The sequence below is a fragment of the Choloepus didactylus genome, chromosome 17 (genome assembly GCF_015220235.1).
Source record: "Choloepus didactylus isolate mChoDid1 chromosome 17, mChoDid1.pri, whole genome shotgun sequence".
NCBI lineage: Eukaryota > Metazoa > Chordata > Mammalia > Pilosa > Megalonychidae > Choloepus > Choloepus didactylus.
In genome coordinates, this window is record NC_051323.1 from 27,860,564 (window position 1) to 27,878,742 (window position 18,179).

General features: G+C 34.8%; 1 protein-coding gene across 6 annotated transcripts in view; it reads left to right on the top strand.

Moving 5' to 3' along the window:
- Positions 1-18,179, top strand: part of VPS54 (VPS54 subunit of GARP complex) — a 152,413-nt gene that overhangs the window by 110,890 nt on the left and 23,344 nt on the right. For 4 of the 6 annotated variants that reach the window (XM_037806851.1, XM_037806854.1, XM_037806853.1 and 1 more), the window contains 5 exons: positions 2,140-2,203; positions 2,953-3,058; positions 3,941-4,028; positions 4,590-4,711; positions 4,826-4,906. In XM_037806851.1, coding sequence (XP_037662779.1) covers positions 2,140-2,203; positions 2,953-3,058; positions 3,941-4,028; positions 4,590-4,711; positions 4,826-4,906 — 461 coding nt within the window. Of the gene's footprint in view, positions 1-2,139; positions 2,204-2,952; positions 3,059-3,316; positions 3,418-3,940; positions 4,029-4,589; positions 4,712-4,825; positions 4,907-18,179 lie in introns of those variants that run through there. The other 2 variants (XR_005212355.1, XM_037806852.1) reach the window with 2 other exon arrangements.

Consider the following 18,179-nt stretch of genomic DNA (forward strand, 5'->3'; position numbering starts at 1 on the left):
ATTATAAGACCGTTATCTACTCATTTAAGCCATAATTGATTAACTTCCCACTATATGAGATGCTGTGCTAAATAACTAAGACGTGTTCTGCTCTGGAACAACTCAGTCTTTCAAACCATTGTTACGCAAACAATTTTGAATTAATAATTCAAATGTAGAGTGTTTGAATTAACCATGTATTTTTCCTGCAAAGTGAACTATTTATTTTCTCTCCCTCTTCAGAGGATACTGACCCTGCTTCTGCCCTTTTTCTTCTGAAAGAGAAGATATATACTATTAAAAGTCATTAACATTTTACTGGTTTTTATCAGCTTAAGCATCCTCTGTTATTATTCATTCAGTTCACTAGCAGCTAATGCTTAGTGAGTGCTTACTGGGTGCCAGGCATTGTTCTAAGCCCTTTACTTGTGTTATCTCACTAATTGGGCCGTGAGCTAGACAATGTTAGTATTCCCATTTAACAGACACGGAAACTGAGACATAAAGAGGTAATCAGTTTGCCCAAAGTTACATAGCTAGAAAGTGGTGGAGCTGGGATTCAAATTCAGGCAGACTAATATTAGTCTTTGTCTTAACTATGCTGTGTCACTTTTCTGTAATAAAAAGAATTGTTTCAAAGAATTGGTAGAGTCCCTGCCTTCAAAAAGCTTATAGCCCGATAGATACAGTGAATTGTGATTAGAACTGATATCACCCTGGACTTTTTTTTACTGAAAAGAGAAGAGGAAGTAGAGATACCACTACTTAGAACTCAAAGGGACATGACACTTAGGGAAGCATGATAACTTGCCCATGGTTATCTGATGAATTTGGCTGATCCAGGATAGTAATCTTGTCCACTATTGTTTTCACTTCAAAATACTGATTTTGTTTTATAATTATAAGAAACACCACATGCTAAAAATAAAGTAATTTCTGGATTGAAGTCTTGAGAATTAAACATAAAATGTCTCCATTGAATTTAGAAATTAACTTGTATTCTAATAATAATAGTCCAGAAAAAACAATCAGTTAAAATGCTAGTTCTCCCTTTCCAAACTAGTAGTAGTTTGGTTTTTTCCCAACTGTTTAATGATCATCTCTCATGTACCAGGCTGTTCTAGTTTGCTAATGCTGCCAGAATGCAAAACACCAGAAATGGACTGACTTTTATAAAGGGGGTTTATTTGGTACAGTCTTAAGGCCATAAAGTGTCCAAGGTAACACATCAGCAACTGGGTACCTTCACTGGAGGATGCCCAATGGTGCCCGGAAAACTTCCGGTAGCTGGGAAGGCATGTGGCTGGCGTCTGCTCCAAAGTTCTGGTTTCAAAATGGCTTTCTCCCAGGATGTTCCTCTCTAGGCTGCAGTTCCTCAAAAATGTCACTCTTAGTTACACTTGGGGTATTTATCCTCTCTTAGCTTCTCCGGAGCAAAAGTCTGCTTTCAATGGCCGTCTTCAAACTGTCTCTAATCTGCAGCTCCTGTGCTTTCTTCAAAGTGTCCCTCTTGGCTGTAGCTCCTCTTCAAAACACTCTCAGCTGCACTGCGTTCCTTCTGTTATGTCAGCTCATTTATATGCCTCCACTGATCAACTTAGACATACCCCAAATGGGCGGAGCAACACCCCCATGAAAATTATCCAGTCAGAGTCATGACCCACAGCTAGATGGGGTGCATTCCAAAGAAACACTCAAAGAATTACAATCTAATCAACACTGATAACGTCTGCCTATACAAGATTACATCAAAGATAATGGCTTTTGGGGGGACAATACATTCAAACTGGCACACAGGCCTAGAGGATAAGTAGTTTATAGTCAATATGTCTGCCATTAACAACAACCCTGAATGATAGATATTGTTATCCGCATTTAACAGATAAGGATATTGAAGCTCAGAGAGGTTAAGTCATGCATCCAGTAATTGGCAGTCCTGGGACTCAAATTCCAATATCTGACTTTAAACCTAATATATTCTTCATTTACTGTGTAACATATTGCATCCCAAGAAGTAGATATTTGTTTTCTGAAATGAGATTAGTTCCAGGCTCTAAACAGACCTATCATCTTCAGCTTTTTCCCAGTTTAAGTTTTTTCTCCCGTATTTTATTTCATCTTTTACCCTTCTCGCTCTTATTTATTTGCTTCACTGTCTAGCTACAGAAGAAAGAAAACCAGCTGAAGTTCTCATTGTTGAGGGACAACAGTATGCTGTTGTTGGGTGAGTGATTTTCTTTATTAGTTGTGTCAATTATTTAAAACATAGACCTTCTAGTTCCTTTTTGAAGTAAATTGGAAATTTTGCATTAAAAATTATATATCTTACAGAGACGTTAAAGGAAATTTTATGGATTTATTTTTATTTTATATATTCTATAGTATGCTGTAACATTGGGGACTACACTGGCGTAACAAAAAGGAGTTGATTTTTCTCGTATAACGAAATCTAGAGGTAGATGTACTTGCTCTATGATGTTATAACTATATGGCTCTCTTTTTTTTTTTCCTACAGCTTTCTTGGTGTAGCAATATTTCTTATATAGCAATAAACTTTTTAGAAGCCATTGCAGATTCTCTTTCATCTCACTTAGAAAATTTGAACTAGGTTCTCTTCATTAATTCAACCTTTATAATTGAGGGCCTACTATGTACACTGGGTAGGCTTTTTTGTCAGGGTTTCTGAAATGTCTAAGGAATATGATATCTGCTATATTGGAGAGGGTTCCTTAATAAGAATGCTATACAAAGAGTGAAGTGCCTGCAGCACAACACTTAAGGAGGCATTCATTCTCAGGGTCATGTGAGGGCCAACCCTGCAGTGGCATGCTGAAACACATAATTTAACAGTTAACAAAATCATTGTATCCTCAGAGATCCATCATACTGGTAAGTAATCAGGTTTTTGTATGTCAAATCAGTTTAATTTTTCTTGTTCTGACTACCAACTGGGTGGTCTTTCTTTTCTTACAGAACTGTATTGCTGTTAATAAGAATTATCCTTGAATACTGCCAATGTGTGGATAACATCCCATCTGTTACTACTGACATGCTTACTCGTCTGTCAGACTTATTGAAGGTGTGTATGATTTCACCCCATTGTGGAAAAATAATTAGAAGTAATTCATTAGGGTATGACTAATCTTTCAGCTCTACGGCATTTCAAGGTCAAGTTATGTTTAAGACATTAATTTTGTGACATTAGATTGTGGTTGAATCACGACATGTTACTGGAAAAAAAGCTGCCTGCTTCCTTCTCACTCCACATTTAGTGATTCCTCATTACACCCATAGAGTTGTTAATGACATTGGAGACAGGAGATGATTTGTTCGTTAGGTGCTGAACATGACTGAGGCCACTTAGGTCAAAAAACCTGGACTGGTTTCAAATGTGCATGGAAGGAATTCACTGAACTTTACAAAATTCATCTCACTAAGGTTAGAGATTTTTCTTAAATCATTCTTTCAGAACTATTGATGTAATATGAAAATGTGGTGATATTTTTATTCAGCCATTTCATATGAACAGATTTTTTTTTTTAACTGTAAGAATAGAGAAAGGGTTTTATTTTTGTCAAGGCTGAATTTATTAATTCTGTCCTGAACCTGAGTTTTCATGTTTTAGTCCAGAAAGATTTTTGTTATCCTTTTGAAAATAGGACTTTCCAATAACAATGACTGGAACTGAACTAGTTTTGTAAATGCAAATTAAAGATTAATTTCTGAACAATTGATTTTTAGAATTTCTCAAGTTTTCTTTCTACCAGACAGTAAATATTACCATTTATAAAGCTTTCTTTTTTATCTTTATATAAATAGATGCTAATTGTTTCTGCTAGAAAATTCATTTGGTCCTTGAATGTGAGGAAAGAGGAATGTATTTTTAGAACTGTTAACACACTGCCAGCATGTAAAGAATAATTTTTAATAAATTGTTGGGTTTTTTTTTCTTCTTTGTTAGTACTTCAATTCAAGAAGTTGCCAGTTAGTTCTTGGAGCTGGTGCATTGCAAGTTGTTGGACTAAAAACAATAACTACAAAAAATTTGGGTATGGATTCTTGCATTTAATTCACTTGCTGGGATGTTACAGTGATGTCTCTGTACTCATATTTTTATTATTCCTGATGTTTTTATGACCCTGTCCAATGACTCTAAAAGTGGCAAATGCTACTTCACTTTTTACTGTATTGTCATGATTGAAAAATTAACCTCTGGGGAAAATGTTAGGAAGAATTTCCAGTCTAAATTATTTTGGAAGTTGCATCACTCTAGAAGTGTTAAGATGTAATGTATATGATGTGCTTTGGAGTGAGAGCTATCTGAAGGTCAGTTGTCCTTATAGCATCCTTATACTTGTAATGCTTACAACTTGAATCCATTAGGACTACCTAAGGGAAGAGCAGCATGTTCATTGCATTATTTAGTGCTAAGTGATTTCCTTAAACAAGATGAAATATGTTGCCTTCTACCACTGTGTTCTTTTGTGAAATAAACTGGAGTCTTTGTAAAATTGACATTTTTTCACTTAATTGGTAATTGGGTAAGTAATTAAAGTCAACTAATAGGCTTGTTTGTTTCTCCATGATATATCCACTCCCTGGATCTTCAGCTCTTTCTTCACGTTGTCTTCAGTTAATTGTGCACTACATTCCTGTGATACGGGCTCATTTTGAAGCTCGACTGCAGCCTAAGCAATATAGCATGCTTAGGCATTTTGATCATATCACTAAGGTACTTTTTCATACTTTTTAATACTAAAATTTCATAAATTTAATTCATTAATTGTTCAGTATTTTACAGATGTGTCCCAGGGACTTAAAAATACCATGTTATTTCTCATTACAGGACTACCATGACCACATAGCTGAAATATCAGCTAAGCTTGTAGCGATAATGGATAGCTTATTTGACAAGCTGTTATCTAAGGTAATGATTTATGGAAATTGTTAGCCTTTGATTAAAGGCGATGTGACTTTTAGTTGTTTAGAGGATCCTTTCCTTTATAAACACTTGAAATGTTATAAGAGAACCTAAATTTTCAGAAGGTATTCACCAATTGGTAGTATATTATTTATTTTTTCAGGAAAAAGTGATCATCTGCCATGGCCAAGGACACTCGTGTAGTTGTCTAACAGATCAAATTCTTGGGGTTTCCTAAACAACTCCATAAATGTCCAGATTTCCCAAACAGTTGATATTCTTTCCTAATGGTATAGGGAGGGATGATTCCAAGCATGATTCATAGAAGTAATTTTATATTAGCTAAATTGAAGAATATGTCCCCTTTTCAAAACAGAGTTTTGGTTTAGAGCCTTCTAGAGGCAGAATTGGAAGGACAACATCAGAAGAGGGAAAAAATTAAATAAATGATTTGATAATTTATAATTATAAATTGATAATCAATTTCAATCACTCCAGTCTCTTTTGCCCTTTCCCTCTTTCCCTTGCCTAAATTCTTCGATCCATGTCTTAGGAAGAAAGCAGAAATTTCATAAACTGGAGGTTTGACGGTTTATTCAATTTATAATTTTTAACCAAGGGCATTTTTAGAGTAACCTTACAAAACAAGACACTTTGATTTACTTTTTTTCCTATTTGCAGCCTTCTGATTCTGAAATGTCAGAAGCCGCAGGCCCATAAAATCATAAATGGGGAAAATAAAATGGTGCCCATTCTGCACATAAACATGTGCCTACACCTTTGAAGATGACAGTGATAAAGGAGTGCTTGGAAAATAAAATTGCTTTTGTGTAGTTCAGCATTTCTGAAGTTTTTTGGGTACTAGACCCCTTTACACTCTGAATAATTGAGGCCCCCAAATAGCTTTTGTTTATGCAAGTTGTACCTATTAGTACCATGTTAGAAATTAAAACTAAGAAATTATTAAAACATAAGAATATACAAACACATTCCTTTAGCCTTGACATCATCACAAATTATCCAAAAACCCTCACTGTTTGATCATAAGAAAATGTGTATATAAAAGATAAAGGACATCTTAATGTTGTTATGAAAATGGTTTTTACCTTACACACCCCTAAAGATCTCAGACTCCCAAAATCCACAGACCACACTTCAAGAGCCTCTGGTATAGTTGATAGGTAACATAAATATTTTATGTCCTACTTTTAAGAAACTCTAGGAATTTATAATTGTGTGCAAAAATACCTATATTATTCCTATTAAATTTCTAGCTCTGAATGGAGAAGAATTACTGTTGTTCAGAAGTCCTTTATTTTCTTGATGAGTGCCAAGTACAAGCTAAATTTTAAAGCAGTTCTTTCCACCAGTTTCTCTTTTGATTCATAACATCCTTCTGGGTACTAAAAGTCAACACGTAGAGCCTGCCCTCATGATGTTTACCATCTAGCAGTGGAAGGGACTATAAACAGCTAACAGAGTAGAATAAGTAGTGGAACCTGTAATAGACTGTGGAATACAATGAAGGAAAACTGAAAAAGTGCCAGTATTCTTAAAACCCCGACTTTATTCTATCAGTTTGGTTATCCACAGAGTTTTTGATCAAGAATTGGGACTATAGCTAGACTTTTCCTTGTGACAACTCATTTTATTCTTTTTTTTTTTTTTTTTTTTGGTAAAGAAAATTATTCAATGAGCTTCCCATATATTCATCACCTATATTTAAGTTATTAAAATTTTTCTTTGTTGCTGAAATATTTTAAAATAAATTTGAGGCATTATGATATTTCATCCCTAAATGCTTAAGTGCATTTCTAAAAAGTAAGGACACTTTTGTACATAACCACACTACTGTTATCGCATTTAACAAAATAAGCAATAATTTCTTAATATCGTTTAATGCCTATCCTTATTTGAAGCTTACCTTCAATGTCCCAAAATGCCTTTTTACAGTAATTTATTTGGACAAAGGCTTTCTACATGGTCCACACATTACATCTGGTTATTATATCTCTTAAGTCTTTTATAAACTAGACAAACACTCCTCCCCCTTTTTTATGAAAACTTGTTGAAGAATATGGTTAGACTTTTGCAACTTGGTGTTTTCTCTACTGTCTTCTCTATTGATGACTTCTGTTAACCTGCCTGACGTGAGCCTGACATTATGTTTCCCTGTTTTTAAAGTCTTTCTTTGCCACTCCCTGCCCTTTTTGCTCTTACGGGATGCCCACGGGCTTGACCCTGCTTTTAATTCATACTAATATGATAGACAGTGTTTAGTTTGGGTTTGTCTCTCAGTTTTTACCTTTTTATTTTCTTATCTGAAAATTAAATTTGGGGAAAGAATGGTGACACAGTAATGTAAGATAGGCTGATTCAGAAAGCTAATAAGTAAGGGTTACATTGCTTGGTTAAATAAAGTGTTAAAATCTAATTGTACTACTGGCTGGCTAATGCCCAAGTCATCATTAATTTATTTATTTATTCAGTAAGTTACTTGCAAAGCATTGTATTAGGTAACAGAGGGAGACGTAAGAGTGAATGATTCTTAGCTCTTGTACTCTGATGGCAAAATATCTAGTCGGGGAAGTATATCAATAATTATTACAGGAGGGAGAGTGTGTAAATATCATAGAGAAGGAGTCAAGTTCATTGCCATTGGAGATTTTACTACTTTGGGAGAGATGGTTGCTAGCTGGGAAGGGAGATCTAGGAATGCTTTATGGATGGGATATGCATATAAGTTTTGCTTTTGAAGATAGGTAAGATTCGGCTAAATGAAGTTGAGATGAAGAGGTATTCTGGGCAGAGATGACAGCATGTGCAGATATGGTCGGGAATAATAAGACAGTTTAGTGTCAGGGTTTTCGAGTCAGATAGAATTAAATTCAAATCCCAGCTTTGTCCTGTATTAGACATTGAAGGACCTTAGGCAAATTATTAATCTCCTTAATTCTCAGTTCCTATCTCTAAATGTGGATAATAGAGCCTACCTTAGAAGGTTATAATGAGGATTAATGAGATAATACACGTGGAGCACTTTTATCACTTCTTTTAACACAAGTTTCAGTAAATGTTGACTGCTGATGGTTTTGCTGTTGTTAATAAAAATCAGTTCCATTTAGCTAATGAATAGCATGGATGAACAGGAGAAGGAATGGGCAATCTGTTGGAACGATAATAGAAACTTTGACTACCAATAGAAAGCTAAACAATTTAGGTCAGGTTTATGGTGGTATAATGTACATTCAGTTAAATTCACCCTTCTAAGTGTACAGTTTGATGAACTTAACAAATGTATACACTAGTGGAATACCACAGTCAAGATATAGAACGGTCAAATCACCCCTTAACGTTCCTGGGCTCTTTTGCAGTCAGTCCTTTCCCCATACCCTAAGTCCCTGGCAATCACTATCTGATTTCTAGTCGTGTAGTTTTACCTTTTCCAGAATCATCCTATAAGTGGCATCATGTAGAATATGGCCTATTGTGCTGCTCTTTCACTTAGCATAATGCTTTTAGAATTCAAAGCTGTTGTTGCATGTGTCTTTGGTTTATTCCTTTTTATTATAGGGTAGTATCCATGGTGTGGATGTACCACTGTTTCTTTATCCAGTCACCAGTTCATGGACATTTGGGTTGTCTCCAGTTTTTGACCATTATGAATAAAATTGCTTTAGACATTTGTGAACAGTTCCTGTGTAGGCATGTGTTTCCATTTCTTTTGTGTAAATACCTTGGAATAGGATTGCTGGTTGTATGGAAGTATTTAACTTTATGATAACTTTACTAAAAACTTCCAAATTGTTTCCAAAGTGGCTGTACCATTTTGCCTTCCTACCTACAGTATATGAGAGTTCCAGTTGCTCTTCATCCTCACCAGCACTATTGTCTGTTTCCTTGTTTCTTTTTTTTCATTTTTTATCATTTTTTTATTGTTAAATATAACATATATTCATAGAAGTGACAACTGTCCAAGTGCAATTTAACAAGTAGTTAGAGAACAAATTTCAAAAAATATTATGAGTTACAGTTCTACCATTTCATTATTTCACTATGAAATATAATGTATATAAGAAAAGGTAATATGATTTAACAAGTAGATACATAGGAAATTTCTAAAGTTGTTATGAGTTATAGTAACATAGTTTCAGTTATTTCCTTATTTTGAAGTATGACTTATATACAAAAAGATATAGCTTTCAAATTATAATTTAACAAGTAACTATAGAACAAATTTCAGAGGATGCTATGTGTTACAGTTCCAGCATTTCAGTTCTTTCCTTCTAGGATTCTAGTACCCTAGCAACTAAGAAAAAGAAAGTTATATAGATTCAGTATTCATAATCCTTTGTTAAATTCCATCTTGTCTGTTGCTACTCCTTCCTCTAGTTCATTCACTTTCCTGATCTTCTGGGATGTCTAGGCAGTGACTACCCTAACCTGTTCATGTTAAAAAGGGGGGTCAACTTTATGAGAAAAGGGGATACATCTAGTTAATGTTCTTGAAGAGGCTGTTGCTTCTGGGTTTTGGAACTTTGCTGGCATAGGAGCATTCTAAAGGATTTAAATCTCTGAAGAATAAACTTAGTGAATGAAATTTTTATAGAGTTCCAGATAGAGATCTGGGTATTCTTTAAGGTTTGGGGGACTACTGTTGACTTGGGCTTATCATATTTTGGTCATTTGGCATATCTAGGTGAAGCTTGCATAGGAGTAACATCCAGGACAGCCTCTTGACTCTATTTGAACTCTCTTAGCCACTAAAACCTTATTTTGTTGCCTTTCTTTTCCCCTTTTTGGTAAAAAAGGCACACTCAATCCCTCAATCCCAGGGTCAGGCTCATTCCCAGAATCCATGTCCCATGTTGCCAGGAATGCTCATTCATCTTGGAGGTCCTGTCCCACATTGTGGGGAGGGTGATGAATTTATTTGCAGTTAGGCTTAGAGAAAGAAAGTCCACATTTGAACAGCAAAAGAGGTTCTCTGGGGGTTACTCCTAGGCATAATTATAGGTGGGCTTAGCCTCCCTTTTACAACCATAAGTTTTACCCAAGCAAGCCTTGATATCAAGGGCTTGGCTTATAAAGCAGGAGGTTCCTAAGTTCACATAGCATAGGTTACGGCCACGATAATCCATCCATATCTCACGTTATCATCACTTAGCTGTACAGTCCTCATCACTCTCTATTTTAAAGAATTCTCATAACCCAAAACATTTTGTAGCTTCTGTCAGCTCTCAATTATTTGTCCCTAGTATTTGTGTAATATTAGTATCGTATTCCTATTAATTATAATCACTAATGTGCAATATGTAGATTTTTCCCATATGCCCTTCTGTTGTCAACTCTGTGTGTTAGTGTCATACCTTAGAAGTATATCATGCAAGCCCCTGTCTGTATTTGTGCTGCTGATCTGCAGGTAACATGCCTTTAAACAACCCCTTTCAATCCTATTTGCCTTCAATACAGCTCTGATACTTATAATCCTATTAACAATCATCACCCCTATCCATTACCATACCTTTGAATTCACCATCATTAACAGATCTGAACATGTTACATTATCATTCCCCCTTACCAGCTACTGTCTATCACTAGGTCCCCAATATTTTACCTTATAAGACATTGATTTTACCTTGTTCAGATAGTTCACAGAAGTGGTAATATACAGTATTTCTCCTTTTGTGTCTGACTTATTTCAGAATTGTATCTTCAGGGTTCATCCATATTGTCATATGTTTCAGGACCTTGTTGCTTCTTACTGCTGCATTATATTCCATCGTATGTGTATATCACATTTTGTTTATCCACTCATCTGTTAAAGGACACTTGGATTGTTTCCATCTCTTGGCAATTGTGAACAATGCTGCTATGAACATCAGTGTACAAATATCTGTTTGTTTCACTGCTTTCAAATCTTCTGGTTATATACAGAGAAGTAGAATTGCCTGATCATAGGGTGATTCAATATCTAGTTTTTTGAGAAACCGCCAAACTGCTTCCAAAGTGGCTGTACCATTATATAGTCCCACCAGCAATGAATAAGAGTTCCAGTTTTTCCACATCCTCTCCAGCATCTGTAGTTTCCTGTTTGTTTGATGGCAGCCATTATTGGTGTGAGATGATATGTCATTGTGGTCTTGATTTGCATCTCCCTAATAGCTAGTGAAGATGAACATTTTTTTCATGTGTTTTTTAGCCATGAATATTTCCTCTTTGGAGAAATGTCTTTTCGTATCTTTTGCCCATTTTATAATTGGGCTGTTTGTACTATTATCATTGAGTTGTAGGATTTCTTTATATATGTAAGATATCAGTCTCTTATCAGATGCATGGTTTCCAGATGTTTTCTCCCATTGCATTAGCAGCCTCTTCACCTTTTTGACAAGTTCCCTTGAGGTACAAAAGCTTTTGATTTTGAGGAGTTCCTGTTTATCTATTTTTTGTTTTGTTGGCTTGTGCTTTGGGTATAAGGTCTAAGAAGCTACCTCCTAATACTAGGTCTTGAAGACATTATCCTACATTATCTTCTAGGAGTTTTATGGTACTGGCTCTTACGTTGAGGTCTTTGATCCACTTTGAGTTAATTTTTGCATAGGGTGTGAGGTAGGGGTTCTCTCTCATACTTTTTGTTGTGGCTAGCCAGTTCTCCCAGTTGAAGAGACTGTTCTGTCCCAGTTCAGTGGATTGGGGCTTTGTCAAAAATCAGTCGACTGTATTATCTGGGGGTCTGTTTCTGACTCTCAATTTGATTACACTGGTCAATATGTCTATCTTTTTGCCAATACCATGCTGTTTGACTACTGTAGCTTTATAGTAGGCTTCAGAGTCTGGAAATGTAAGCCCTCCCACTTCGTTCTTCCTTTTTAGAGTGGTTTTGGTAATTTGAGGCCCCTTTTCCTTCCAAATAAATTTAATAACTAGCTTTTCCAAGTCTGCAAAGTAGGTTGTTGGAATTTGATTGGAATTGCATTGAATCTGTAGATCAGTTTGGGTAGACTTGACATCTTAACAATGTTTAGTCTTCCTATCCATGAGCATGGAATATTTTTCACCTATTTAGGTCCTTTTTTTTAACGTTTATTTCATTTATTTATTTATTTATTTATTTATTTTTTAAATCTTCATTTTATTGAGATATATTCACATACCACGCAGTCATACAAAACAAATCGTACATTCAGTTGTTCACAGTACCATTACATAGTTGTACATTCATCACCTAAATCAATCCCTGACACCTTCATTAGCACACACACAAAAATAACAAGAATAATAATTAAAGTGAAAAAGAGCAATTGAAGTAAAAAAGAACACTGGGTACCTTTGCCTGTTTGTTTGTTTGTTTCCTTCCCCTGTTTTTCTACTCATCCATCCATAAACTAGACAAAGTGGAGTGTGGTCCTTATGGCTTCCCCAATCCCATTGTCACCCCTCATAAGCTCCATTTTTATACAATTGTCTTCGAGATTCATGGGTTCTGGGTTGTAGTTTGATAGTTTCAGGTATCTATATTTAGGTCCTTTTTTATTTCTTTTAGTAAAATTTTGTTGTTGTTTTTTGTGTAGAGGTCTTTTATCCTTGGTTAAGTTTATTCCTAGGTACTTGATCTTTTTAGTTGCTATTGTGAATGGAATTTTTTTTTTTACTGCCTCTTCAGTTAGGTCATTACTAGTGTATAGGAACATTACCGATTTATGTGCATTAATCTTATATCCCACCTCTGCTGAATTTGTTTATTAGCTCAAGTATCTTTGTGGTCGAATTCTCAGGATCTTTCAAATACAAGATCATATCATCTGCAAGTAATGACAGTTTTACTTCTTCCTTTCCAGTTTGGATGCCTTTTATTTCTTTGTTTTGACAAATTGCTCTGGCTAAAACTTCTAGCACAATGTTGGATAATAGAAGTGACAGTGGGTATCCTTGTCTCATTCCCAATCTTAAGGGGAAGGCTTTCAACCTCTCACCATTGAGTACTATGCTGGCTGTAGGTTTTTCATATATGCCCTTTATCATATTGAGGAAGGTTCCTTTAATTTCTACCTTTTGATGTGTTTTTATCAGAAAGGGATGTTGAATTTTGTCAAATGCTTTTTCAGCATCTATTGAGATGATCATTTGATTTTTCCCTTTTGATTTGTTAATGTGTTGAATTACATTAATTGATTTTCTTATGTTGAACCACCCTTGCATGCCAGGAATGAACCCCACTTGGTCGTGGTATATATTTCTTTTAATATGTCTTTGGATTTGATATGCAAGTATTTTGTTTAGGATTTTTGCATCTATATTCATTAGGGAGATTGGCCTATAGTTTTCCTTTTTTGTGGTGTCTTTATCTGGTTGTGGTATCTGAGTGACATTACCTTTATAAAATGAGTTAGGTAGTATTCCTTTTTCTTCAATTTTTTGAAAGAGTTTGAGCAGGAATGGTGTCAATTCTTTTTGCAAAGTTTGGTAAATTCCTCTGTGAAGCCATCTGGTCCTGGGCTTTTATTTGTAGGTAGATTTTTGATGACTGATTGGATCTCTTTGCTTGTGATTGGTTTGTTGAGGTCTTCTGTTTCTTCTCGGGTCAGTCTTGGTTGTTCATGTGTTTCCAGGAAATTGTTATTTCCTCTAAATTGTCTAGCTTGTTGGCATACAGTTGTTCATAGTAGCCTCTAATGATCTTTTTTTAATTTCTTTGGGATCTGTAGTAATTATTTCCTTCTCATTTCTGATTCTGTTTATTTGGGTCTTATTTCTTTTTGACTTTGTCAGTCTAGCTAAGGGTCTGACAATCTTGTTAATCTTCTCAAAGAACCAACTTTTGGTTTTATTTATTCCCTCTGTTGCTTTTTTGTTCTCCATTTATTTCTGCTTTAATCTTTGTTATTTATTTTTGTCTGCTTGCTTTAGGGTTAGTTTGCTGATCATTCTCTAGCCTCTTCAGCTGTTCAGTTACGTCTTTAGTTTTAGCTCTTTGATACATGCATTTAGAGCTATAAATTTCCCTCTCAGCACTGCCTTTGCTGCATCCCACAGGTTTTGATAGGTTGTGTTCTCATTTTCATTCATCTCTACATATTTACCAATTTCTCTTGCAGTTTCTTCTTTGACCCACTGGTTGTTTAGTAGCATGTTGTTTGACCTCCATATATTTGTGAAAGATCTGGTTCTTTGGTAGTTCTTGATTTCTAGTTGCATTCCATTGTGGCTAGAGAATGTGCTTTGAATAATTTCAATCTTTTTAAATTTATTAAGAGTTGTTTTGTGCCCTAGAATATGATCTATCCTGGAAAACGTTCCTTGGGCACTAGAGAAGACTGTATATCCTGGTACTCTGGGATGTAATGATCTATATATATCTGTTAAGTCTAATTCATTTATCATATTGTTTAGGTTCTCAATTTCCTTATTAGTCCTTTGTCTAATTGTTCTATCTGTAGAAGACAGTGATGTATTGAAGTCTCCCACTATTATTATAGACATGTCTATTGCTCCCTTCAGTTTAGCCAGTTTTTGTCTCATGTATTTTGGAGCCCTTTGATTGGATGCATAAACATTTATACTTGTTATTTCTTCTTGGTGAATTATCCCTTTTATTAATATATAGTGTCCTTTTTTGTCTCTTATGACATCTTTGCATTTAAAGTCTATTTTGCCCGATATTAGTATAGCTACTCCAGCTTTCTTTTGGTTGCAGTTTGTGTAGAATATTTTTTTCCATCCTTTCACTTTCAGTTCCTTTGTGTCATGGGGTCTAAGATGATTCTCTTGTAAACAGCATATCGATGGGTCATATTTTTTAATCCATTCTACCAGTCTATATATTTTAATTGGAGAGATTAATTCATTCACATTCAAAGTTATTACTGTGAAAGGAGTTCTTGAACCAGCCATCCTATCCTTTGGTTTTTAGTTGTTGGATCTATTTTTTCCCCTCTCTCTTTTTTTGCTATAAGTTACCCTTATTAGTAACTCTTCAGTTCTGTGCTCTTCTCCATACCTCTCCCTCCTTTCTTTTTTCTCAGCTGGTATGGCTCCCTTTAGTATTTCTTGCAGGGCAGGTCTTTTGTTAACAAATTCTCTCAGCGTTTATCTGTGAAAATTTTAAACCTTCCCTCAATTTTGAAGGAGGCCTTTGCTGGATAAAGAGTTCTTGGCTGGAAATTTTTCTCTTTCAGAATCTTAAATATGTTATAGTTCTGCCTTTTCACCTCCATGGTGCCCACTGAGTAGTCGGTACTTAGTCTTATGTTGTTTTCCTTGTATGTTGTGAATCACTTCTCTCTTGCTGCATTCAGAAGTTTCTCCTCCTCTTCAGCATTTGACAGTCTAATCAGTATAAATCTTGGAATAGGTTTATTTGGATTTATTCTACTTGGAGTTCATTGGGCATCTTTGATTTGCATATTTATGTCATTTAGAAGATTTGGGAAGTTTTCCTCAACTATGTCTTGCAACACCCTTCTTACCCTTGTTTCTTAATGTTAGCCCTTCTAGTAGTGTGTGTATGAAGTGATATCTCACCATGATTTTAATTTGCATTTCTCTAATAACTAATATGTTGAGCATCTTTTCAGATATTGTTTTGTTTTGTTCCCATCCATAGCTCTTCTTTGGTTAAGTGTCTATTCTTTGCACATTTTAAAAATTGGGTTTTTATCTTATTATTGAGTTGTAAGAGTTCTTTATATATCTAGATACAAGTCCTTTATCAGATATATGTTTTACAAGTATTTTCTCCCAGTCTGTGGCTTGTCTTTTCATTGTCTTAACAATGACTTACTAAGAGTAGTTTTTAATTTTGATGAAATCAAGTTTATCATTTTTTCTTTTATCATTCATGCTTTCTGTGTCCTATTCTAAGAAATCTTTGTATAACCCAAGTTACAAAGATACTGTCATTTGTTTCCTTTTAGAAGTTTTGTTTTTAAGTGTATGATCCATTCCTATTTGATTTTTGAATATATTGTGAGGTATGAATCAATGTTCATTCTTTTTTGGATAATCAGTTGTTCCAGCACCATTTGTTGAAAAGACTATCCTTTTTTCCATTAAATCACATTGGCACCTTTGTCAAAAATCAGTCGTTTTGTGTGGTCTATTTTTAGACTCTTATTTTTTGTTCTGTTGATCTATATGTCTGTCTTTGCACCAATACTATACTGTCCTAATTACTGTAACATTTTGGTAAGTCTTGAAATCAGGTAGTGTTCCACACTTTAAAAAAAAAATTTTTTTAGGTATTCCTTATAAATTTGAAAGTCAACAAATTCTAAAAAGACTGCTGGGATTTTGATTGAAATTGCATTGAATATAAAGATCAATTTAGGGATAGTTGACATCTAAACATTATCAAGTCTTCTAATCTGAAAACAGTTTATCCTGCTTTGTGCTAAAGTCATCTTGCACCTGCTAGCAGATACTTACTGTGTGTCTCTCTTCCGAATTATGTGTTCAGTGTCACACTGGTATCTTGAAATTGGCTGTGACAGGAATATTTATACCTTAGAAATCAACAAATACTACAAACCAGTAATTTTCAGCAAACACATTTTGTTAAATTTATCCCTAAGTAGTTCTTTTTTTTGATGCTATCATAAATCTCATTTTTATTTCAATTTCTAATTAGTCGATGTTAGTATATAGAAATACAATTGAATTCCGAATATTGACTTTATTGCCTTGCTAAACCCACTTATTAGTTTTAGTGCCATTTTGTAGATTCTTTGGAATTTTCTACATACACAATCATGTTGTTAGCAAATGGAGTTTTACATCTTTCCCAGTTGGTTTATCTCATTTCTTTTTCTTGCCTGTGGCACTGACTAGGACAGTAAATGTTTAAATCGAAGTGATGCGATCAGATATGCTTGCTAAACATCTTGAGGGAAAGTGTTCAAGTCCTTAATCATTAAGTATGATGTTAGTTGTAGATTTTTATAAATGCCTTTATCAAGGAAGTTCCCATCTGTTTCTGGTTTGTTGAAAGGTTTGTATCATGAACAGGTGTTGAATTTTGTAAAATACTCTTTTTGCATCTATTGAAATGATCATATTGTCTTTCTTTCTTAATCTGATTTGGTGAATTATATTGATTTGCAAATGTTGAACCAAACTTGCATTCCTGTGATAAACCCACTTGATCATGATGTACTTTTCTTTTTATATATTGCTAGATTCAGTTTGCTAATATTTTGTTAAGGATTTTTCCAGAGTATAATGAGGGATGTTGGTCTGAAGGTTGTTTTGTTTTGTTTTAGTGAATTTCTAATGTGGGTATCACTGTAATGCTGGTCTCATAAAATGAGTTTGGAAGTGTTCCTTCCTCTTCTGTTTTCTGAAAGAACATGTAGAGAATTGGTATTATTTTTTTCTTTAAATGTTTGATATAATTTGCCAGTGAAGCCTTCTGGCCCTTGTGTTTTGTCTGAAAAAGTCTTTATTTCTCCTTCATTTTTTTTCTTTTTGTTGTTCCAGTTGCTCACTTTATTTTGAAACAATCTCAGATGTACAGGACAGGTGCAAGAATAATACAAACCCCATAGAGAACTCCAACATAGCCCACACACATACACCTCAGGTAACATTTTGCCACTTTTGCGCGCTTTCCCTTTCTTTCCTTCCTTCCTTCTTCCTCCTCTTCCTCCTCCTTTCTCTCTCTCTCTCTCTCTCTCTCTCTCTCTCTCTGTTTTTCCAAACATCTGACAGCAGGTTGCCCACATCATATCCTTGAACCCATAGTACTTCCATGTACATTTTCTAAAACCAAGGATATCCACTTATGTAATCACTTTAAAAGCTGTTACCAAGTTCAAGAACTTTAATACTGATAGAAAGCTTACATTCTTTAGTCCAATTTTTTCTTATAGTCCGATGATGTCCTTTTTATCCTTTTCTCCTACATTCTTAGATCCCATCTAGTATCATGTATTGCATTTATCTTAATCTCTTTAATTTATCTTTCTCTTTTTTAAATTGTGGAAACATACACAGCACAGATCTTCCCATCCAACCCCTCCCAAACATACCATTCAGTGGGATTAATCACATTCACAATGTTGGAGTACCTTGCCATCTTCAATTACTAGAACTTTCCTGTTCCGGTTTGCTAATGCTGCCATTACGCAAAATACCAGAAATGAATTGGCTTTTATAAAGGGGATTTATTAAGTTACAAATTTATAGTTCTACAGCCATAGAAGTGTCCAAACTAAGGCATTAACAAGAGGATACCTTCACTGAAGAAAGGCCGATGGCATCCAGAGCACCTCTCTCAACTGGG